At 39.0% G+C, this 24,478-nt stretch overlaps 1 protein-coding gene across 2 annotated transcripts; it reads left to right on the forward strand.

The window, feature by feature from the left end:
- The first annotated feature begins 68 nt into the window (after positions 1-68).
- Positions 69-24,453, forward strand: LOC111344538 (ATPase MORC2). 2 transcript variants are annotated; one of them, XM_088743103.1, is made up of 40 exons: positions 69-319; positions 729-782; positions 1,306-1,340; positions 5,359-5,427; positions 5,977-6,067; positions 6,214-6,258; positions 6,634-6,697; positions 7,688-7,762; positions 7,854-7,944; positions 8,042-8,100; positions 9,684-9,754; positions 10,269-10,347; positions 10,445-10,494; positions 10,713-10,792; positions 11,108-11,144; positions 11,223-11,265; positions 11,920-12,005; positions 12,491-12,583; positions 12,750-12,797; positions 13,009-13,028; positions 13,313-13,380; positions 13,755-13,824; positions 14,160-14,181; positions 14,315-14,415; positions 14,645-14,750; positions 16,235-16,367; positions 16,890-16,931; positions 17,203-17,259; positions 17,672-17,737; positions 19,092-19,133; positions 19,207-19,242; positions 19,441-19,783; positions 20,250-20,295; positions 20,620-20,718; positions 21,071-21,107; positions 21,742-21,977; positions 22,319-22,412; positions 22,520-22,558; positions 22,700-22,858; positions 23,380-24,453. In XM_088743103.1, exons 1-40 carry the CDS (start codon positions 249-251, stop codon positions 23,470-23,472), a joined length of 3,150 nt encoding a protein of 1,049 aa, XP_088599229.1. In that variant the 5' UTR covers positions 69-248; the 3' UTR covers positions 23,473-24,453. The 2 variants fall into 2 exon arrangements, with proteins under 2 accessions (XP_088599229.1, XP_022807516.2); XM_022951781.2 differs by having other exon boundaries at positions 70-319; positions 17,660-17,737.
- The last annotated feature ends 25 nt before the right edge of the window (positions 24,454-24,478 follow it).

Below are 24,478 nucleotides of genomic sequence, written 5' to 3' on the forward strand. Positions count from 1 at the left end.
GAGTCACGCTAGTGAAGGTTTGACACTCGTATGTAACCCCTCCACCATGCTATTTTACCGTGAGCTTGTTAACGAGTAGTATTGTTCCGGCGCGCATCTATTCAAGACCAGTACGATCAAATTTGTTTTGAATTACACAGAGACGGAGTGGTCAGTGGATGGGACCCATTGAGCGTTAATCAGGCAGAGGAGACTAACGTTTCAGGGACGCAAAGACTAACACAGTGATCGCGGTCGAAAGCGACGAAATGACAAGTGGTGGAAATTATTCATCGCTCCGCCGGGCTCAACTCACTTACGATTATCTGCATACAAACAGGTAGCTACAGTCACGATTTGCGGAGTACTCATCATCGTGAGCGCTTCACCTTGACCAAGATTTTCAAACCATGTGTTAAGGTATTTGTATCGGATGACTCCAAGCCTGTGCACGCACATGTTTTACCTATTTTACTGCCCGCTAAGGGTGCATCAACTAATTAAAACCTTGCCAGAAGAAAAGAAAAAGAAACGGAAAGAAGTACCTGGAAGATTCCTTTTACTCCAGTTTTTTCGTCAATAATAATATTTCAAGCTTCCACGCTTCGCAGACAGCCACTTGGGGTTTAAATTGTAGAACGTAATGCAAATTAACTTGGATCTGCCTGCCCTTGAGCTAACAGAGTGTTACAAACGCGGCTTGAAGAATAGACTTCTGTGATCTTTATCTTCTCATTTTTCCCAACTAGCACAACACACGAATTCCTGTTCGGAGCTTTGGCCGAGTTGGTTGATAACGCAAGGTACGAAATATAGTCTTATCAAGCAAGTTCGTCCAGAGGGCACACTATTCGAAATTAAAAGAAATTCGAGGGGTGAAAACTTTTGCTCTTCCAGTACCCTTTATCGCGATGTATTCCTCCATTTGGCTGTTTACTGTTCGCAGAGGGATACAATTGTAAATTGTTACTTTAACTTGGCGTCGTCGTTTGCTTCTCTCGATGAAAAGACTCCACTACTCGGCGAAATGCGAGTAAACGGAAATTCGAACCGGCGTTGTTTTATTCCTGTTGTCAGGATTCTATTGTTGAAATATTTCTCTTTACTTTATTACTTTCACCTTTTCTCCTTGTAAATCGTTGTTTGGTTCACAAAGTGATTATAAACACACTGAAATTAATGACTGATAGCAAAAATGAATACATCGATCTGATCACCTGGCTTGATATGGTGTAATTACTTCATTATTGCTAGCAATTACTTTTAGGTATTGACCCAACCATCTCTGTATTTATGGTTCACTTTTCGTATAAATTTCTCTTTTAGAGATGCATCGTCACAGAAGATCGACATTTACACAGGTTGGTAGCTGTGTCCAGAGGACTTTGACCTTGCTAGACATTTATTAAGTTGTTGAACAAGCATCACAAAATTCCAACGTTAATGATGCTATTGTTTTCAACTTAGCAAGACCACTCTGGGTGCAAGACTTTGGTCACATGATCAGAATGTTATGCTAATTACTTTGCTGTGAGATTTAGAGCTTTATATATTTATCTGGTTCTCTTTCAACAATTTTTATCCATATATAGCAAACCATATGAATTCTTAAGTTAAGTCCTACTTTTGGTCTGAAAGCTTTTCATAATTATTACTTTCTGGTTGATGTTTATTTTGGATAACAGAAGGTTTTTAGGAATGAGTGTAGTTTATAATTCAGGATGTGTGGCATTTAGGTATTTGAAAGAAGTGATGAATTTTTTACTTGAATTTTTTATATCCAATCCTCAGAAAGTTTTGATTGCTTTGTGTCACTTGTCCCATTTCTAGGTTTCAAATGTCTGTTTTGACCATTGCTGCATCAAATGTAGTCACTGTAGGGCAAATTTTCATATGACTTTGTTTTGCTTTTCTTTTGAATCTTTGTTTTGCTTTTCTTTTGAATCTTTGTTTTGCTTTTCTTTTGAACCTATTGGTAGCAGTGGAGAGCATAGCTCTTTATCAATATTAACAGGCATGTATTTCTCCGCAGAATATGAGAGTAGTGTGACATTATCACTTCTTTTATGGTAGCCTTAGTTTAAACCCCATGGCTACATAGATTCAGGCAACAGCTGAGTAGTGAAGCTTTTTATGTAGGCTTATTATGACAATTTATATTATACCATTCTCCTATTTCTGTTCTCAGAAACAGTGATAGTTAAAATGGTCTATAGCATTATTTTTAAGAATCATTCTTGGCATGTGGGCAGTCCCTAATAGATCTCTATCTTCATTATACCAACATAGGCATGGGCCTGCAGTAGATGTGACAATTCTGCTATTCTGATTTTAAACATACTTACCACAGCACAGTATTGATGGTTGTTAAGTTTTTCTCTCTTCTTGCTCCTTGTATGCTGACTCCCTGGAATGGCAGCAATATCCACCTTGAACAAACCTTTATTTCTGTTGTGCTTATAATGTGGTCCTCTTCAGAAATCCCAAAGAATTTTCATTCTGATCATCCTTTTTTGTTTGTTTGTGTGCATGTGTCTTTTTTTGGTTCTGTGGTGATGTAATCATAGTACATTAGCTGGTCCTCTCATCGTCTTCTGTAAACTTTTTATCTTATTATTGAAGTGTAAGTGCCCCAAACTGGTGAAATGTATATGATGGAACAGGTATGTTCCAGTTTGGGCAGAACATGTTCTAAAAACATTTTCTCACACTACAGATCACAAACAGAGGTACCCAGTCTCTTCTGGGAAATGGCTGGAACAAGATACAAACACAAATATTAGCAGTATTTCCTTTGCCAGGCCTATTTCTATTACAAATTGAAAATTTTGTACAAGAACTATTATGCTTTGTGCAGCATGGCCATATACATGCCACTGGTATGCCAGTCTGAAGTAAATATATTTTTTTCTAACTTGTTGACAAATCCTTTACTATAGTGCTGTTCTATATAATCATATATCCATTCTTTTGATCTAGTTGTTCCTAATTCACTTTAATTCTTCATTAATCATGCTTTATCTCTCTTTGTGCACTGTAAGTTGAGTTTGGTTTTCACTGAATTTGATAAGTATTCCCATTGTTGTTGTTTATGTTGTCGTTTATGTTGTTGCCTGTTACAGCCCATTTTAGAATTTGCATCTCTGGTCTGAGCTGTGTTACCCGCCGGTCTGGTTCAGTTGGTGGAAAGTATTCAGATATCTGCACGGAGAATCATTTTTCCAGATTGCTCTTATGACTCTGCGCTCGTGAGCTGTGGCTTGCCAACTCTGTTGGTGCGCCGTGATGAGGCTTGCAGGAATTTTATATCTAACATCAAGGAGTCCGGCTTCCTTGCACACCTGCTGCCACAGCCCACGAATGTTGCTCATGGGTACGGGTTGAAGTCCGGTTTTTCCTGTTCTCAATTTCGCTTCGTCAGAATAGACCACCTTAGCAAGTTCGTTACTCACAGTTACAATAGGGCTTGATTGTGTTTGCTTGTTATGCCAAGTGTATTGTGTTCTGTGTAGAATTGAATGAATTTTATTGTCTCCCGTGTAATTTAGTGTTTAATACTACTAAATGGTTAAATAAACTGATGATGATGATGATGATTATTATTATTATTATTATTATTTTCTGTGCCTTTATTGAAACTATTCTTGTCTTGTAATTAAAGGCTGATCAATATCCACATACCGGTACCTATATTTCTCTCAAGTATGTTTAAAATGAACTGATATTTCGTGAATCTCACTTTTTCTATCAATGAGATATCTTATTGCAGGCAATATGCCCCATTTCCTGTATTCTAGAGCAGTGGTTTGAAAAGAATCGGTTCACTGCGATTCCATCTTGTTTTCAAAGAACTCCTTTTGAAGTCTTTTCCAGTGCACCACTAAATATTTCATCCTTACCCACTTACACCTTTTTACTTCCATTTTTGTGATACTTCATGGACTTCAACTTTGGTGTATTGCTGCTTAGTCCTTAGTAGTAGGTCAAAATGATGTAAGACGAAGGCTCCATTTGGATTGACTTTTACTGGGTACCAGCTTTCCACCGTGTTTATCGCGGCTGTGATCCTCAATTTTTTGCCCAATCCTTGATGACAAGAGGAGAAAATCTAGAAGCCAGGAACTCCCTGCGTGGATATTGAATCCTTTACTGAAGACTTCAAGAGGACAAGATCAACACAACACATTCTTGCCGCTTCAAGTTAGGTATAATGCATTCAATACTGCTTGTATTTCACCTCAGCAGAGACTGTGTCTTTCTCAAGAAAGAACTATATGAAATCATACTAACACAGTAAACAGCCCTGCCCGATTTACGTCCTGCACATCATAACGGAAATGTCCTTGATGAACAGAATCTGAAGACTGATACGCAATCCGAAAGGTGAAACATGAAGACAAAGAAGAGTGAAAGTCGTTTAAAGGAAGGGAAAACGAATGCATCTTGAAGCAAAATAAAAAGCATATATGCAACCCAGTGGAGACAGAGGCGAAATGGTGAATATTTCATGAAGAACAAATGGAAATTAAGTGTGTCCAGAAAAAAGCCTTGATCCTAGTTCTAAAGCTGAGTGAGGTTTAACGTGAAGTTTTGAACTAAAATCGGACTACATCGTTGTGGAATTTTAAGTCATGAAGAAGTTGCTGTCTCTGCTATGCATATTTATTTGACGTCCAAGGCCTCTCATGAATAATGAACCGTAAGACACCTGGTAACAATATTACAAAGCTTTTGATGGTAGTGGTTGGGAAGTTAGCTTTGGAGTAGACGTGGCGAAAGGTGGAAGACAGCAAACATAATGTGAGAAATCTTAATGATGAAAAGCCGTGCTGCGTATGGATCTAAAGCTTCATTTTTAGACCGTTAGGTGTATCAGATCATATGGCTCCCAGAGCGGAATGGGCCATAGCACTCTGGACTAGAGTAGCCGGATAGAGTTACAACCGCTAATCAGCGAGTAATACAGTGATGAGACCTACTTTGCAAAGTAAACCCGAGATGTAGGGAAAGGAGACGCGAGACGGCTGTGCTATGATGCATATCACTCGCTTTGTAACCGAGCGTCTTGTTTAAATGCCTTCTTAGCTGATGAAACTGGATTGCTCGTCGAGTATACCTGGTTGTCGAACTTGAATATCATAATTGCCCAAATTGTTGCTTAAACTCTCCGTTCAAATGGTGGCCGTTTGGTCATGTTACCGTGTAAATTAACTACTTTAATTTTGAGGGGCGAATAAATAATCCTTCAGGCTGTCGCCTTTCCGTGTAGCTTTGACGGTCTTTTCCTTGGGAAAAAAACTGTATTCCCCGAACACATCAGCAATTGCGTAAATTGCATCGACAAAATTAAATCGTATTCTACGTTTCACCTATTTTCAGAACCTTGCGAATCATGTCGAGGAAATTTTATATTATGTTTCCGCGACGACGGAGACGGAATGGATCCAAGTAAGTTGTCCATTACAGGACTAAAATGACCTTTTCGTACTTAATGTCCTTGTGATTTAATATCTTAGCGTATTGTTCAAAAGAGGGAGATTTAGCCCTGACATAAGAAACTTAACCAACGACGCTGGCATAATGTTTAGATAATTTCCAATTACGACGAAAGACGCTATCAAGTACCGACCCTAGCATTTATCTAGGACGTCGGCCAGAGCCCCAAAAGTTAAAATGAACTGTTTTCTTAGATGTTTCCAAGCGCCTCCCTGCTCCTTATTCTACTCGGGGTCAAATCCACTCATTTACAGAAACAGATGGTTATGAAATTGATAAAAGTGTAAATGTACATTCATGAAATCTTAAATTGTTCAGTTGGTTTCTAGAAGAGCCACCAAGAACCTGTCCTCTTTAATATGAAGTTGTAAATTACCTCTCTAGGACCCTCTCAATTGTGACTGCTACAACTTTTTGTAGTCCTTTGTGTGTGACTGCTACAACTTTGTGTAGTCCTTTGTGGCGCGTCAAATAGGAATGAATCCTAATCTTGTTTTGCAGGCGAAGTTGGAAATGTGATACAATTTGGTCGTTCCGTTAAACGTACCGTAGACTCTAGAATGATTGGGCAATATGGAAATGGACTGAAGTCGTAGGTTTTTTGACCAGATTTTTTTAATCTCATTCTGAATCTGTTTTTAAAACGATGTTTACCCTTTCTTATTGAAAGATGTTTCCCTTGGTTACGCTTTTACGTATATTTTCACTCGTAGTAATCTACATGTTTTTACGTTTTAGGGGAACCATGCGAATAGGGAAAGACATGATCCTCTTTACAAAGAAGTAAGTATGGTTTAAAGTCTGTTTATTGGTGACCTTTGGTTCAAAATGATCTTTTAAAATTGTCTCAAAATTTCCTAATTTGAAAAGAGTGCTTCCTCTCTTATTTTTAAACTTAAGCGCATCCGTGTTTCAGAGTGAACTGAACTGAATTTGTGACAGTAGATGTCGGATTTTGGAGACTTATGATACAAAAAAAAAATTCGCTGAGCGGGAAATATTTAGAACCCATAGAATGTGTTAAGATGCTGGTTAAATGGCTGTGATGAGGAGTATCTCACTTCCTCAATTGTTGAGCTGTAAAGTTAGATTTGTTGTTGTAAAGAAAGTATGCTTTTTGTAGCTTAATAAAATCAGAATTTTTATTTCAATTTTCAGAGGTAACACCATGAGCTGCCTGTTCCTTTCAAGGACATTCCACGAGAAAGAGAAGATTGAAGAAGTGAGTCTCCGAGGAAATTATGCTTTTAAATTTATGGCTTACATTTTGAGAACCGTTATGTGGAACCATCCTCTTTCTTTAAGCAAATGCCGAATTCAGAGGACTTGCCTTATCGTTTTGGGGGCATCTTTGAATAGGTTCTTGTCATTCAACCAAGTGAAAATGAAGTGAACGAAATGCCCTTATCATAGCTGTTGAAAATCAGCCAATCACAGTGGCGTTTAATGCTTCTTAATATGATGCGTATTCAGTCGACCTCATCGCTCGAGGAAGATGAACAGTATGCAGGCAAAGCGTTGCGTTCCACATCAGAAGTGACTATATTGTGGGTCGGGAGATCATTGCTACTACAGTAAACACCCGCATATAAGAACGCATGAGTTTGGAGGCCAGGCTGATCAGGTTCTTATTTATCGGGTGCTTAGTGAAAAATCAGCCTCAAGGTGTTCTTAAATTGTTCTTAAATGTTGTTGTTGGAATTCAGAACTGTAACAATGCAAAAAAATGCTTGAGATTAAATTAGCATATTTAATGCAAAAGAAAATTAATAAATATCGTGACATTGTTGTAACAATTAGCCGGCAAAAGAAAATCAGCCTTATTACTAGTTAACTAGTGAACAGAACAAGAAAATACATGTAACATGAAGGGCATGTTAATGTCTTATCCATTTTATAAGAACATTTTATATTTCCAGGCTGATTTTGTTCTTATAAAAATGGTGCTTTATTTGCAAAATTTCAGCCTGATGTTCTTAATCCATGTGTTTTTACTTGCGGGTGTTTACTGTACTGTTTAATTTCTCCGTCACATTTGTTTAGACGACGCTTTTTGATTTTGAGCACCGACTGGATTCTCTGTCTCGACTCTGATGGACCACTGCAACACAAATGTATGAGATGTGGTTATATCGAATTACTAAATTTAACGACCAAAACCATTTATAAATGCAGAAAAATTAGATTGTTATGGTTCTCACTTTTACCAAAGGTTGTGGTTCCCATGCCTTCTTGGGAAGTATCCAGCAAGAAACCTTTTGGCAAATCCAAACGTGAATTGGAAAAGGTAGGTATCGCCATTTTTACGCATCTCGTTGAAGATAATTGACCGTAGAACAAGTGTTATTAACATTAACATCAACATTTTCCTTTAACAGCATCAACTTGAATTGGACTTGATCTTGAAGTTCTCGCCATTCAAGATGGAATCACAGTTGTTTGAACAATTTAATAAAATAGGATCGAAAGGTACTTTAGTATATATACTTTTTACGTGAATCTGATAACTGTCCATAGACGTTTTGTATATAGTAACACTCGAGGTCTTTCCTTTTTTCCTCGTTAGGGACGCTAGTGGTTGTTTATAATGTAAAACTCATGGACAATGGCGAGCCTGAACTTGATGTAAGTCGAACGCAATTATACCCAGTTCACACGTCAGTCAAAATGGCGATAAGGAATATGATAATGTTTATCGTAGCTCGTGAACTGATTGAAAAAAAACTTTCCCTTCTATCCTAGCATTAACAATAATTATAGTGCGGTCAGTACTCTTTATTAGATTCAGTTTGAAATCAGCATTTAGACTCTAGGTATCCCTAAATTGGATTGTTGTGTTACGAAGTAAGCAAGTGTTTGCGCCGTAATTAACGTCAACGTTAGTAATTTTGTTGATTATAGGTTCTAAACTTGTGATTAAGAGCTGCAGAGAAGTCACAATCACAACACAAGCATGATTTCCAAAAATATTGAAAACTTTTTTCCTATTAATTTAGATGAACGGGAAAAAACTCAAGCCAATGGTTTCACGTTTTTCTGAATCCAGTTCGTTTCTAACCTCTCCGAGTTTGTCTATTTCAAACCCATACTACCAATGCTAACGTTTTAACTCTAAGAAGTAATTTACCGCTACTTTGTCGTCATATTATCACAAGTGGAAAGTGCTTTTCGCACGCGCTGTTGGATAGTTCAGAAGTGAATGGCGAGTACTACTCACCTCCGAGAAGCCGATAAGACAAGATCGTGTGTCAGGAGTTTTTATTTCTGACTATTTTTCGGCATATTGAAAGAAATAAACAAGTTTTTGACATCTGTGTGGTGTATTCTAAAACAATTACTCACCTTCACTTTGGCAAATAATTGTCAATTATTCTCTACAATCATTTCTATGCTCTTTGAACTGCTGTATATAAATCCTTTTGCGAAACGTTGTGACTTGCCACTTTTTACTACGGACACAGGACGTGACGTTGCTTCGTGGCAGGCAGGTACATGTTTGGTGACAAAAGCCAGCCGGGTTCGATGAACCTGATAAGGAAGGCCGATGCTCGCCTCGCTAGTGCTTCCTCTGTCGATGTGTGAATACTGGGTTACTGGTTTCCATCCAAAGGGATGACAGTCGCATCAGTTTTGTAGAAACGAAAATAGATTTTTATAAAGTGGAACCTGTTCAGAAATGCTTTTAATGTCGTTCAATCAAGCAGAGGCATTGAATGTAAGGAGAGACACAATTCATTCATAACTAAATAATGATATAAAAACCGTGTCCTGCCAAAAAATGACGAGTTGTTCGCAGCATAGAACGTATTGCAGAAAAGAAAAGTGGTGACAAGGAGCCCATACTCCCGTTACCAATAGCAACAGCGAATTATGTACAGTACTCCTTTGCGCATTTGTAAAGTTTTAGTACCTTGGAAAGACGAGTGCATTCTCGCTTTAAATGTAGACATACGTGACACCCACCCCCCTTCCATTGCTGATATACTCACTTTACGTAACGATGATTCAGTTCTTGGTAAATGGTTGGGTTTTGGCTACATTTCGTGGCAAAGCTTGGATCTCGATTTTATCTTGTAGACCAGGTGGGGGGGAAGGGGGGAAATCTTTATTGACAAAACAACCAGACATGCCCATTAATTCCCCTCTCAGCAGAATATCGTGTCTTTGCCACTGTCAAGCTGACGATGTTAATGTTATTGGATACATAGGTAGTCAGTGATCCTTCTGATATCAAAATGGCGGATCCAGAGGCTGGAGGAAACGTGGCAGATTACGACTTGTAAGTGCTAGTTTGACCTTGTTCCCTACATTGCGTACGCTTTTTATGCATACAATGCCACGGACACCCTAGAATAATGGGTTGAGATTTAATATCATTTGGGTCATGGCGCACAGTGGCCAAAAAATCCCTTTTCCAGGTGGATTCAGCAGTTCTTCTTATTAATGAATCCATATGAGAGTCGTGTCTGAGAAAGTTGCCCTATGGTCCTGGTGATTAGTATTAGATGCTGCTCTTGTAACCTACAAGCGAGTTGCGAGCAAGCCGGTTTGAAACCAAGGGCATGTGAGCGATGGCCCAAGTCAATTGAGCGCCCTATAAGTTCAACATGCGTCCAAACTCACAAAAGTAAATACATGAGATCAGAGTAATCGTTTCATAAAAACTTTGTTGTAATTTTATCAATAATAGTTTTAAAAAATTTCCGGCATTTCAGAGCTTGATAGATTCTTTTGTATCTGTCGTATTTCTCTAGTAAAAAATTTTCAATGGTCACCTGTTGTTTTTCTGTCAGGACCATGCCTGAGAGGATTTCTTTTAGAGCCTACACTGCCATTATGTACTTGGATCCTCGAATGAAAATCTACATACAGGTACGAGTTGTCTTGTGTTCAGTATATGCTAATGAGCTGGCTGATTGAGTTCTTGCAGTGGTGCCAACTGATCGCTTGCTTCTTTTTATTCCATTAGGGTAAAAAGGTGCGAACGAAAAGACTAACGACTTGCTTATACAACACGAAGTGAGTAATGTCACAAATTGGTTCCTTGATTTTTCTTGTTACTGTTGTGATGATTTGTAAAACACTGCTACTTTAGGTAATTTTCTCGCGCTAGTTTGCTACATACAAAACATCTTGACAACCTTTTTCAATGCAGCAAGTTGTATGTATCTCTATGGGGGCATGTTCAAGGTGGTGGAATTTAGGTTTGAAAGTATTTCATGTTCTCCATTTATTAGGTGTTACGATTTCACCTCGAAAAGGTTCAAGACAAGATCAGAGCAAGAAAGTGAGAAGGCTGTACGCGAGGCTAAAATAGGTAATGAATTCGAAACTGTGTCCAACCTTGAATCATAATACCTGGTAAAGCTTGTAACTTTGCCTTTCGAAAGTAAAGTTTCAGAACTGTTTCCTCTTTCTCGCTTCTGTGTTACTTTCAACCTGGTTTCGAGACGACCTTATAACAAAAGCAGAATTAACTATTTACAATACGCCAAACGTAGCGTTCATTCCACAAAATGTCTTACCACGCTGGGTGCATGGAATAGGAATTAATTTTAGTCTTTGTTTGTAGAAGCATTTTTAGACCTTGAAAATATTTTATTGTAAGCCCCTTCTGTAATTTACATTGCAGCTGAGGAGAAGGCGCGAGAGCTTGAAACACAAGCAAGGTAACGTTTTGGGTAGACAAGAAACGCTTTGTCCTATTGTCTTTTACCAGATCTTACTAAAACTTCTAAAAATTTCAGGGAACTTCAGAAGCAGGCGGAACAAACATCCAAAGATAAAAGGGTATTATTGTCTTATTCTCATTTTTTTTTCTAGGGTAATTTTAAGGAGATCCCTCAGAAAAAAAGTTATCAAACAATTTAGAGCAACTTTCTTCATATTTTCCCTGCCAATGTCCGTTTCCAAGAATGCAAGAAAAAATACAGATCACCCTGCTTTTTTAAGAGATATGATGGGCCAAACTTACCCCATTTATGCCTGTACTGGCACTAATTATACGCATCATTTCATCGGTTCATGGTAAATTATGTGGTAGCTGAAAGGAAGGGCTTTTGAAGCAACACTTGAAAAAAACTTGATAGGTAGAAATTCTCGCGCCACGTCCTCGATCAATCAGATTCAAGCTAAAACCAATTGCGACTCAATCATTTGTTCACCCTCGCTTGAGGACGTTAAGCTTAGTACGTTCGTTGGAATTGCATTGTGCTTCCTTACTACTGTGTGCAGCTTGGGGCTTGATCATCGCGCGCTCACTAGCAAAATTGAGGCTTTTTCTGTATGGCCTAATCTCGCCTTGAGGGCCATCTTCATTTGATTATACATGAGTATGGCGACGTTCGCTTCCACCTATATAAAAGAATAGAAAAGCAGGTCGCGTGTAAGTCACAGTACCTTTAATAGTTTTTTACTTCTAAATGTAACACCTTCCTTCCCAAGGCGGAGCTGAGAAAGGCACAAGGGCTCGCTACCGCTGCCAGGGCAGATGCACAAATGAAGACTAACATTGCTGAAGCTAAAAAGAAGTACGTCGAATAATTACTTGTAGAATGCAACATTTGAAATAAAGTAATTGACTCTTCTGTAGTTGATAATTAGTTCCTCAATAAATATGTTGAGATGGAACTGGACAGAGATGACCGACCTCTTCGTTCCCTGATATGACCTAACGGCCCAAAAGAGAAGAGTTGAAACAAACATAGAAATTCTAAAGGAAGCAGTGGTTTAGCAAAACTTAACACCTTGCCTAGTGGTCCTTTAAAAATCATTTCAACAAGTATGTTGAAAGTGTTGTTCTGTTGTCCTACCTGTAGGGCGGAATTTAAATCCATCATATACTTCTTTTTCACATTAATTAGTGTTAAATGATAAGAATGTTTACATCCTGGGCTTGGGTAGCTGTAGCGCCGTGCGCTAGGTTGCGCGGTAGTAGTAAAGGCGTAGGGTAAAATCGCTTATTACTCCTATTTTCTCGTTAAGACTTTCAGTGTTACTTGACATTTTTCCACAGATCCATGAAGGAACCCAAGACTCTTAACTTCACTTTCGGATTCAATATTGAGAATCGTCGTTATTACGGAATGTTCATTTACAACTGCAGTCGGTACGTTATCGTTAATGTCCGCCACGAGATCATTCGTGTTATTTCACAAGTGGTAGTTGCTAAGAATTACTGTTTCACCTAAAATGGATTGATCAATTTTCGCCTTTTCCTTTTGATTAGCATTTGATTAACCATTCTCTGAGACTGACGTGTGTTTATTTCATAGGTTGATAAAAATGTACGAAAAAGTTGGTCCGCAAAAGGATGGAGGGGTGTAAGTGGTAGTTCCCTTTGCACTTTTATTATGATATTCTCTTCCTTTTACTTATCTTATTACGACCGTGGTCATCATGTAAAGCTCTGTGTACGTTTTTATGTCTGCCAGGTCACCTCTGATTAATGGTATTGGTTGCCAAAGGAAAACTTCGATTTACCTCTTTTAATTCAGTATTTTTTTACCTTTTTGCTCGTGTTTTGTTTTGCAGAAAATGTTACGGAATCATAGGTAAGATGCCCTCTTTCCATTTCATTCCGCAAAAATCCCTGTCGCAACTTAAAACCAACCTACGAACCAAATATTACGACCTTACCTTACCAACAGATCGAAACCGACCCATCCCAGCTGACAAACGCTATTTGAATCCTACAGAAAACAGCATCGTGGCAAAACTGACCAATGAGCATCAGAAGACTAGACTTGAACAATTCGATGGACAAACGACTTTTCACGTGACTTGATTATTAGTCTGACATCATAACCTCTGTTCGCGTTCATTTTCACTTCCACAGGTGTTGTAGATGTGCCGTATCTCGTTTTGGAGCCTACACACAATAAGCAGGATTTCGCAGATGGAAAGGTACAAGATACGTGCTCGATCTTTCGTGAATAGAAAGTTGCCTATTTCAATTGAGAAACTACCTTTCACGCATTCATTCAGCTATCGGAGTACGTTATGCTGCTCATTAACCATTTATGAGGAGTGTATTTTCATTGTCGAATTGAAATGCGACCAGGGAGACTCATTTCGGATGTATTGAAACACAAGAAACGCTTCAAACCGAAATGACCTTCTACAAGACTGTTTCAAACGATATGACGTCATTTGAAAACTCTCTATACGCTGAATTTTTCTGATAGAGACGTGCATCTCCCACTTGAGTGATTTTTGTTTGTTAATTTTTTTTCCTGAACTTCTGTTGACCAACCTTACCTCTTTGTTTCTATGTACAGGAATTTAAACAATTACAAAGAGCGTTGGGTGAGCACTTAGAACAATACTGGAAAGACTCGAAAATTGAAAGTAAGTGTTGGCTTGGTCATTGTCTCTCAGGACACTGTCGCATCTCCTCTAAAAATCTGAAGGTCTCATATTTATACTTGTCGATTTTATTGGTTACTTAATAAATCTTTTTATCGTTTTACTCCAGAGATCTGGAGGCTAATTCTGCTAACTTGTGGCAGTACGTTTTTCCATTGCCTGGTCGTGAGAACTTGTTATTTTCAGGCAATTTGCTTTATCCTTAAAATTTCTAAGAGAACTAACACATTTAACTCTCATAAGAATTAAAGGGTCAATATGTTGCTAAATATCTCGTGCGTTATTCATACTGACAAGATGTCTTGTTTACTGAACAGGTCAGGGTGTCACGAAGTTCTGGTAAGTTTTTGGAAAAGGCTATGGTTTTGTTTGTTTGTCTGGTGGTTTGTTTGTTTTGTGTGGCTTTGTACTCCAGTTTGTGGCTTTTAACGGAGTTGATATCGACTGTTTTCCAATGCTTATTTGATCCTAGGGAGGATTTCGGCTATATAGGCAAATGGACGGACGGCCCCTCCATGGATCAGAAGTTTGCGAGAAAAAGGGCGATGCAGATACCGTTTAATGTACAGTGCGGTACGTTGATAACGTTTTAATAGTTTCTAATGAACCCATGAATCTTTCATGTGCGTCTCAGAAATGGTGTCCTTTTAATCTCCGTTTCGTGGCGAGGACGTTAGTATGACCATCAGAGCTACCTTCCCCTCATTTATTGAAGTACCTCTTGAAAAACTTTTAACGAATACTGACATTACCATTCATAAGTCGTGGCGTAGCTTGAATATGTCATTTTCTGTGTCTTCAGACATATGCCTTAAATGGCGAAAACTGCCGTTTGCTCAGAAAAATGTAGGTCGTCAATTGCCCGACGAATGGTGTTGTGCCATGCACCCCGAAACAGATTTTAACAGGTTTGTTTTCTCCTTGACTTTGAATTTTGTGCAATCAGATATAGGTATTATATATTGGTATAGGAAACAATATAAAGAATTTTTATTAAGTCCGTCTTTGCAATTCGAAATATTCAAGTTTTGGTAAGTGAAATTCCCGGAGTCTTTGTCCATTTTAACAATGTATCACCCTGTGGTGGCCCTTTACTTAAGACGAATCGAAAAACGACCCCAGATATCGTAATGTTAGAAGGGGTCGAGTTCGAAAGGGTATCTTCGGCTAAAGTTCTTGGCGTTATCATAAGCAGTGACCTCAAATGATCTGCACATATCGACTCAATCACGATCAAGGCTGCCAAGAGACTTTACCTCTTAAGATAACTTAAGCGCGCGGGTATTGCTCACAATGATCTTGTTAGATTTTACTGTAGCGTTAGTAGATCATTCCTAGAATATGCATGCCAGGTCTTTCATTGCAATCTACCATTGTACCTCTTGGATGAAACTGAACGCATTCAGCGTCGTGCGTTACGCATAGTCTTTCCAGGTTGTAATTATAATGAAGGTCTAGCTAAAGCTGGCCTTATACGATAGGAGGTGCACATAATGTAAAGATCTATTCAATAAAATTGCGCATGGCAACCACAAACTCGGCCATCTACTCCCAACACTTTCCCAGCAGGTGTACAACCTTAGATCTGGTCGCACCTTTACCGCACCCGTGTGCAAGACTAACAGATTTAGAGACAGTTTTGTTATTAGCCACTGTATATATTATATTATATATTTTTTCAATATTCGTCTTATTGTATTGTACATATTAACGTAATTCAGTCATTTGACTGCAAAGTGTTTTTTTATGATAAACGATAAATTTTTAAATATTAGAATTTCAATTCCCTAAAGTAAGAGCTTGTGGTAGGATAGCGTGTTACTCTTTGACTTACAGAATCTTCTTGATGTGACACAAAATTCTCAACACTTTTACTTTTTAATTTGGATATATCAAGAAAGTTGAAGTGGTAAATTGGCCACCGTAACGAATACAAAAGCTGACGTTTCGAGCGTTAGCCCTTCGTCGGAGCGAATAGAGGAATTGTGGGTTGTGTGTGCTTTTAAAGGCAGAGAATGGAGCTACGTTATTGGTGGGAACATGGCAACGAGAAAAACAAGATTAAATTAGTGGAATGAAAAGCGTTCGTTGATCCCTGTGGGATTTAGACTGCCGGTTTGAAAGATGAGCTTTTGTTCAAGATTTTTACGGCTTTCCGTGCTACCTAAGTGTAAGGAAAGACCACAGATTGCCATATGTTGCTTAGAATGATTAGGTAAATTAAAATGTCTAGCGACTGGTTTCGATGTGTCCTTGTCATTCCTTTCCACGTCTCGAAGGTGTTCTCGGAATCGGTCACCTAGTCTTCTTTTACTTTTTAAGTTTAAACTTAGTCAATGTATCAGCTTTCATATCTTGGGAATGAAAGAGTTGAATTGTGTTTCTCTTAAAGCTGTGACCGTCCTGAGCAGGTCGTTCCAATTAAGAAAGGAACTTTACAGAAACAAACTAAATCGGCCGAAGAGAAAGCAAGAGAACTGCAAGACGAAATCCGGAAAAAGAAAGAAAAACTCTCTCAAGTTGAGGTACAGTTACACAACCTTGGTCAATAGCTTTATACACGGCAAAAATGGAAAACCCACGTTCAAAAGCGAGGTCGTTTGGATGGTTAATTTAGGCGAAGGACAGGAGGAATGGATAAAATGTCGTATTGTTATATTAGTCGGAAGCTATACGAAATGGAAATGAGAAGTGAGATGTTATTTTTGGTAAACAGGATCATTTGTTCCAAAAGATAGAAGAGGATAGTAAGCTAAACAGTAGGGTTTGGAGATAAGCAGAGCTTACGGTACGAAGATATAGTTTGAGGGGTTGGAGACTGGAAAGTAGAGACCAGAGGTAGATATTGCCATGGGGAAATAATTTGGTCCTAATGTTTTGAGTAGCGTCCTTTTGATCAAAACTGACAATTAAATATGAACATAAGTAAGCTACACACTTAGCCTGGTGACGAGAAATAGGTGTGGTTCATTATTCGTCCTGCATTCAGTCACATTAGTTTTCGAACGATGTAATCACCAGTACACTGTTTATTGTTATCTTTGCAGCGTCAAAGACCACAAGTCGCGCAGGCCACGACACAGAAAAGGGTATGCTATTTCCTATGTCTTAAACTTAGAGCACTAGGTATTCAACTAGTTAAATAAGTAGCAACCAACAGAAGAAAGAGGTCAGTCAACAGTGTTGCGAGCTTTCAACATCGCAGCTGCCACTCCTGGCTGCGTTGTCAATATGGCGATGTCTACTGCAAAAGCTAAGCAGATATAGGTCGTACATGTATTATGTAAAGTAAAGGATTAGAAATGTTCTGCAGTAACAATGAATTGTGTCTGACGGTAGAATCTCCTCTGTTTGATTAAGGTCGAGAGAGTATCTTCGGCGGAGAGTTCCTCTTCATCCACAAGCGACACTTCAGAGGTGAGGGAAAATAGCTTTTTTTGAGACAAATTTGCTGAGCAATTTAATCCCTCAAAGGCAAAAATGCCCCCTCCCACCCCCTCTCTCTCACTGCGTCGCACACCCCCATACTGCCCACTTAGTCAGGTAAAGATACATAATTAGTTTTACCGGTATCTTAAAGTCTTATCTAATTTGAGGGGTGTGGTGACCCAGTCAGGTTAGCTTGCTGGAGTGAAGATCGGGAAGCCCTGGCTCGAGCCTTAGCCAGGGTTATGGTGATCTGCTGCTTGTCGCTTTATGCAACGGAAACAAGGACGATCCTGGCGGTAACTAGTCTCATGTAGGTTATAACGTGATTTGTCTTTGATAGGAGGAACACTTTCTTATATTTAAAACAAAGCCTACTTTTGATTTTCAGTTATATATTCAGAGACGAGTACAGAAGAGGCCAGTCGCAGAAAGTACGGAGATTACGAGAACAAAGTCTACGAAGGAGGTAGAACAGCGTTTGCTAAAATCAAAGTTGCAGATGCAATTGATTTCTGGGTCGTCTTCCCCGATTTAGAAAGCTGCTTTAAAGGCTTAAGAAATGATGCGAACTTGTGCCATCTCTTGGAGCGTTTTATCAAAAAATTGTAAATGTAGTATCTGTATCTCTTGAGTGATAATAGTAATAATAATCTCCTCTATTTAAGCACGATAAAGTATAAACAGGTGAATAGACTAATTGTGGAAAAGACTTAAAAATCAAGCTAAATGTACGAACATGAAAAGAAATATACTAGTAGATAATGACATCAAAATACGAGATAAATACCTCGAGAAAACGTTCTCGAAACTGGAAACTTTTCGTAAGATGAATGTTCTCATTTTCGGATAGGAACTGCATGATGTCACCAAATACTCAGTAGGGACCTTCAGCACTGACTACGAGAACGTGGACGACGACGTATATGACCGATTTAGACCTGGGACGGGACCGTCGGCCACGGCGGGAAACATAAATACTTTAGCACATCGGTTACGTGGACGAGTCCTTTACTGCTTATTTGAAAATGCAAAAATTAACCACTAAAACAATTTAACTTTTTTTCAGTGTTGTAATCAACGTCAAGTGATTCAGAGCTAAGCTAAGTTTACATACAGTCGATCCGAGCGGTTCGGATATTTTTCAAAGCCCAGAAATCTTCTTAAAAATGCCAGCTGGTATAAATTACAAAACTATAACGAAATGTCCGCGATTTATATTTAGAAAAGCATTTATAAGGCTACGTACATACCCTGCAGCACTTTTATCATCATCCGCCATTGCTTTCTCCGCTGTAAACTGTAAAGCGCAATCTGCAACTCGAAAGAAATAAAGTTTTTTTCCATCACGGTTCGATCAAATTACTTTCGGCACTGTTTTTATTCCCGAACCGACCCTTCAGATTGAAGAAATCCCTTAGGTAAGTAGAAATTAGAAAACAAATAAAACATACTCACGTTCTCGTCAAGACGGCGAATGGCAGCAAATGGCGTCCTGAACAACATGTGGACGACGACTCGTGCTCGATTGGGCATGCGTGGTAGCATCGAAGTTCGTTTCCCCAACTTCCGGTCGGTCACGTGCACGTTCTCGTCGTCACTACTAAAGGTCCCCAATAGTTTCCACCCGAACCGAGGCATGTTACACCCACTCGAGACTAAGCAAGGGCTTCGCTACTTCTGAAACGCACGTTACCAGGATAAAACGAGGAATTATATTCATTAGGTATAATACCTTTGTTGCTGTCGGATGATAGAAGGTCACTGCAATTCATTTATAGATGAAATGCACTATTGATAGCGTCCATTTTTTTCTTCCTCAGCCATTGAAACGGCGAAATACAACATCCCCGATTACAGTTGAGGTTAGTTTTCTTTCTATTATTTAAAATTCGCATTAAGTAGTATTAATGTCGATGAAATGACTGTTTCTTTCAGGCCAAACGGAAAAAGAATGACGCAGAAGCAACGAAGGTACGAATTTCAAATCAATTTGTCATTTTACTTTAAGTTAATCGTTAGATACTGTCCAAATTGGTTAGCACAATGTCCAGCCAAAACTTTCCACGGTAAGTTGATTTTGGGTTTGGATTTTATGTAAGCGTATTTTTCAACTTTAACTCTCCTAAACATGTTGCTCACCAAGTGTGCTCGTTTTGTTTGTAATAACAGACTTTGGTCAAAAAGGAACATCAGGAACAAAGAGAACAGCAAATAAAGAGACGAGAGGAACAGAGGAAAGAGGAGCAACGGAAAAAAGAAGCAGCAGAAAAACGGTTAAAAGAAGGGAAAGAAGAACAAAAGAAAAAAGAACTGGAACACCAACGACAACTACAACTACAACGAAAGCGGGACGAAAAAGAACGACAGCGGAAACAAGATGAACTTGAGCAAGAAAACAAAGAAGAAGAAAAACAGGAACAAAGACTAAATAAAGACGAGAAAGAACAGGAACAACTCGAGATGGAGCAACTCATGGAGTGGAGTAGCGAGGGAGAATATGATGCAACGATACGTAAGAACCGATTTTTTCCTCATAAATTCAAGTCTGGTGTAAGTAGACAGGAGTCTCATACGTACCCAGTCTCCTCATCGTTCAAAGAGTTCAATAGAGACTGCACATATGGTAGATAATGGGGAACTCCAGATATTGGAACAATATCAGGGAATTGCGTTGGACCAATAATGAACAACTGCGGGTGGTGGGCTAATATCGAGCATGAAATGTGAGATTGAAGTCTCTAGGACTGGACTTGGCCTCAGCGTTTTTCATGAGGAATGGTTTCTCGCGCAAAGTTGGAGTTGGGCACTAAGTTCTAATCATAAATTATCTGGATAAATGTGATTCGCCAGAGCAAAGTTAAAGAGCGTTTGAATTTAAAGGAATTAATGCAGCGAAGTAACAATTAGCGTGGTATTAGTAAAATACCTTGTAAACTTTGGTGAAAAACGTGGCTATAGTTTCTTTTCTTTCTCTTTAGTCGCAAAGGGAACTAAAGTAGAAGCGAGGGTTGATAACTCAAACTGGTAAGTTATCTTTCGGCAGGTGTGGAAACATTTACTCATGTAGGAAGATTACTTCTGTAAAATCGGGCGCCAATCTACCAGCCCTTGCTTTGTTAGGGTACTTCAGTTCTTGGCTTTCTTTGTTCAAGATGGGAGGCGAAAGGCGTGGAAGACGCAAGGGTACGCGTTTGCACTATTCCAGTAATCGTAGTAACTGGGAATCGTTAGTGCCTACCGTTGAGATCAACAACATAACGTTTGAATTGCACTTTATATTTATGGTCTGTGTCTCTAGCTGAGGGAGTTTGGCGTCTCTAATCTATTGAACTTTACCTTCTGGTGTAGGTACATTGGAACAGTGTTTGCTTCAAAACCGAAAAAAGGATTTGCTTGCCGAGTTCGCGTCAAATTTGATATGTACCCAAAGGACAAGTACGACAAGTGGTGAGTGGATAAGTTACTTGAAAAAAGTCGTTGTTCTTAGGTCGTGACAAGTGGAGTTCTCTTGACCAATAGGACATCCTCGAAGTAACTCATACGTTTGTTAACGTACAACTGACCTCAGAAGGGTAAAAGCAGGTTTTACACCTAAAACTTTATCTCACCATGGTGATTACGGTAAAGGACCTTGCTTCAAATGACAATACAGTTTTGTCCAAGATGGTGGATGGTTTATTGTTCATTCATATCATTTGCTAGCAATATGATACAAGTAAATGATGACGTCTCTCTCTCTCTCTCTCTCTCTCTCTCTCTCTCTCTCTCTCTCTCTCTCTCCCCTTTTTATTGTCTGCAGGTTTGACCATCCTAGTGAAGACTTGAGAGTTCTAAAAGTAAGTTGATCATTATTAGGGGAACAACCACTAAATATGTCCCGCTGGAGGCCAAGTATCCTGGCAGTTTTAGTATAATCCGACACACTTCTTCCCCTTTAGTTAGACCATCCACCTCCTTGGTGAATCCTACTCGAGAGCCAAGTCACATCGCACTCCACAGCTTCCTTAATCCGATCTCCACCTTATTATGACCAACAAATCATTTTCAAGCTTCCCCCAAATGGTCATTTGCGTTATAGTTTTAACTCGTGGTTACACCTAAAGCTTTATCTCACCATGGTGATTACTATAATGTACCTTGCTTCAAATAATGATACAGTTTTGTCCAAGATGGTGGATGGTTTATTGTTCATTCATATCATTTGCCAGCAATATGAGACAAGTAAATGATGACCTTTAGATTTTTGTCGCGTTGACGCCCCAGTATAAGGTCGAACTGAGGTCTAGAGTTTCAGGTTGATTATGTCAAGTTAACATTCTTTGGCTGATAGTTTTTGCTCTTCTCGTCATGTATTTGCGGGACGTTCACCAATACTGCAAGGATTATGTGCATATCCATTGGAAGTTAAAGACGCATTTACGTAATAGCTAGCTGATCGGGTGTGTGAACATCATTCCTCTCTGTTTTTAGCCTGTGGAAGAATCGGCTCCCAAGTCTCCTAGCCCAAGCAGAGAAGTGTCGAGCTCAACAATTGAAACGCCAAGCAGTCGGCAGGAGCAGGATCCAAAACCACAGCAGCCGCCAGCTCGGCAAGTAAAGGAGCCCGTACAATCCCCAGAGGACAACCGTGTGTCGTCAATGTCGGATGACACTCCCACAGCAGACCAGGAGCATCCTGCATTAAAAGACGTCGTAGGCTTGTTCAGGTTTGATTGTCATTTTTTTTCGAAATTCGTGTTGAATTAGTTTGGCAGCGTCTGCTTTTCTTGTAGGTACGGCTCCCATTAATAGATGTCCTATTTTCTTATCGTATCCTTTAATACCTACTACCGTCTTGAATGCCTCAGTAGACGAACGGTGAAATCAGCACGAGCTAAGTCATCAACTTGTACCGCGCGTCTTCACAAGCAGTTACTTCACTTGACCATTGTGTGTTTCTAAAAATCCATTTAAACAACTCAAAAACACCTCAGAATGTCGTCAGTAATTTCCCATAACCTGTCTTAAAAAGAATACGTCGTTATTAAGGGAACTCTACTTTGTTTAGACGCTGTCTTTGCTACTTTGCTCCTCCGTCGTTTCAAATTTCAAAGGAGGACATCAAAGAGATGGGTACTGAAGAGCTGAGAGAATTTCCACTGGTATGAGGTTATCTTTTTTAGGCTTATTTCAATATTTTTTTTGAACGGCTCCTGGTTCTTTCATCACTAGCAGTTATTGAAGCTGTTATTACGATTTTTTTTCCCAGGACAACTTTATTGATCATTACGAAAAAGGAATTTCGGAGGTAAATCAATTTCATTCCGGTCTATTCCCTCATTCAGTCCGTTCTTGTTAGTTTTTTGTCGTTTTTGTGTTCGTTTTGTGATTCCCTGAGTCAATTCATCAAGTAAATCATTAATTCTTTTTTATTATTGTGTTACTTTAGTTGATCGAAGGTTTTCGGAAAAAAGAGGAAGAAGCCGTCCAAAGAGCTACAAATGCCGAGCAGCGTTTCAGGGAAGCAAACATCGAAAGAGAAAGATCGACAACCAAACTGATAAACCTGAGAAAAAACGCAGGGAAACTGCTTCGCTTTATACAAGAGGTGCGTTGATACCGTTAATTTCTCTGAGAAATGAGTTTGTCAGCCGGCTTCCTCTGATGTTATGACAATGATGAGGATGTTTTCATTACTACTGTCGTTGTAGCAGTCGTCCCTTCAATTTTTTGCAGCCGACCACTTGCTTTTTACTGATGATATTTCTCTTGTGATGTTTGTGTTGTCTTTTTTTCCCCACTCACTCAAAAGTTTTGACGTTGGTTTTTGTCAGTACTGGTTTTGTTTGCAGTGCCGTCTCAGTTAACAACAAATCGCCGAAATAGAAGTGCGTTGTGTAGGATAATTCCGCGACTAATTCGCGAGTTATGAAGGCATGACTGGATTTTTTTCATTTTGGACTCTTCCTTATAGGAGTAAGGAAATTGGCCATGTTTACTTTTCTTGCTTTCGTTCATGATCCCCTTGGGTTGGGTGATGATGGCAAACAAAGTGCGCGCATGTGATCCCCATTGATAAAGTAATTATACCAATCGTTCACCGCTTCTTTTGCCATGTTTCCACGTTAGGATCCCAATGACTGCGCACTGAGCGAGGATGATGTCTCAGACAAAGTGGATGAAATGATGGAGAACATAGCACAGCAGGCGGAGGACCGATAACAGCTGCGGTTTTTTTTTTCTTTTAGCTCGATTCGTGGAATCTTTACATGCCATTCGTGTTCTTTCAACTTCATCTTACATCATATTTACAAGCCTTGCGATGAATTAAGATCTGATGTGCTCAATTTTCTTCTATTTTTTGTACAAGTCAACACGCTTTGGACAATAACACACGTTCGGCTCACTTTTTACTTGAGCTATGTAATACTAGAACTGTATATCTGTTTTTCAGCATCACACATCAAAAACTGTTTTGTATTCCTTTAAAACTTGAAATGTATGCACGCGGTTTTCGTCCATATCCTAACTGACATTCTTAAAGTTTGTTTAGTTATCAATCAGTGTGTTACCCGAGTTACCAAAGAGTTATCACGTTGGGAATTTTTATGCAACGTGTGAAGGAACCAAGCTTGACATTTCGTGGTCCATCAGTTGAGTGCTACTTGCCATCCTACAAGGTGAAGGAGTTGTGCAAGTTGAAAGACTGAATATCAATAACTAAAACACAAAATAATGCTGTATTGCTAGGTGAAATATTTGCAGGCAAATAACTAATGACAACAATATCAGGAACAAACACCAGCTCACTATGGGACAGAATGTGTCAGTACACTAAGACGACTCCTTCGCTTGCAGGAGACTCGAAATTTTTATGTCTGTGGTTTTTTCTTGAAAGGAGGCAAGTCAACAGATTTGGCTCAGCAAGTTAATTGACGACATCCACTGTAAATCTCCATAACCTTGAAAACGACTTTAAAAATTGTAGTGTCAATTTTGGAATTGATTGGATCACAAATCATACCTGAAAAAAGTACTCGGACCACAATTCTTGACTTGGTTCCTTTAAACTGATCAAATATATGAAACAGTATGGTATGTAACCTAGAATACTATTTATTGAGTGTTAGCTTTGACAAAAGTTGATCATTGCTTACAACTTCGATACACATATGCCATGGCAAATAAATTTATATTTTAGTCGGTGGCGCCTCTTTTTTAATCTTTC

The sequence above is a fragment of the Stylophora pistillata genome, chromosome 13 (genome assembly GCF_964205215.1).
Source record: "Stylophora pistillata chromosome 13, jaStyPist1.2, whole genome shotgun sequence".
In the NCBI taxonomy this organism is placed as follows: Eukaryota; Metazoa; Cnidaria; class Anthozoa; order Scleractinia; family Pocilloporidae; genus Stylophora; species Stylophora pistillata.

Excerpts from the sequence above, each read along its gene's own strand:
- LOC111344538 (XM_022951781.2), top strand. The coding sequence starts at position 249 with ATGACAAGTGGTGGAAATTATTCATCGCTCCGCCGGGCTCAACTCACT. Across the intron at positions 320-728 it reads GATTATCTGCATACAAACAG|CACAACACACGAATTCCTGT; the intron begins GTAGCTACAGTC and ends TTTCCCAACTAG. Across the intron at positions 14,416-14,644 it reads ACCGTTTAATGTACAGTGCG|ACATATGCCTTAAATGGCGA; the intron begins GTACGTTGATAA and ends CTGTGTCTTCAG.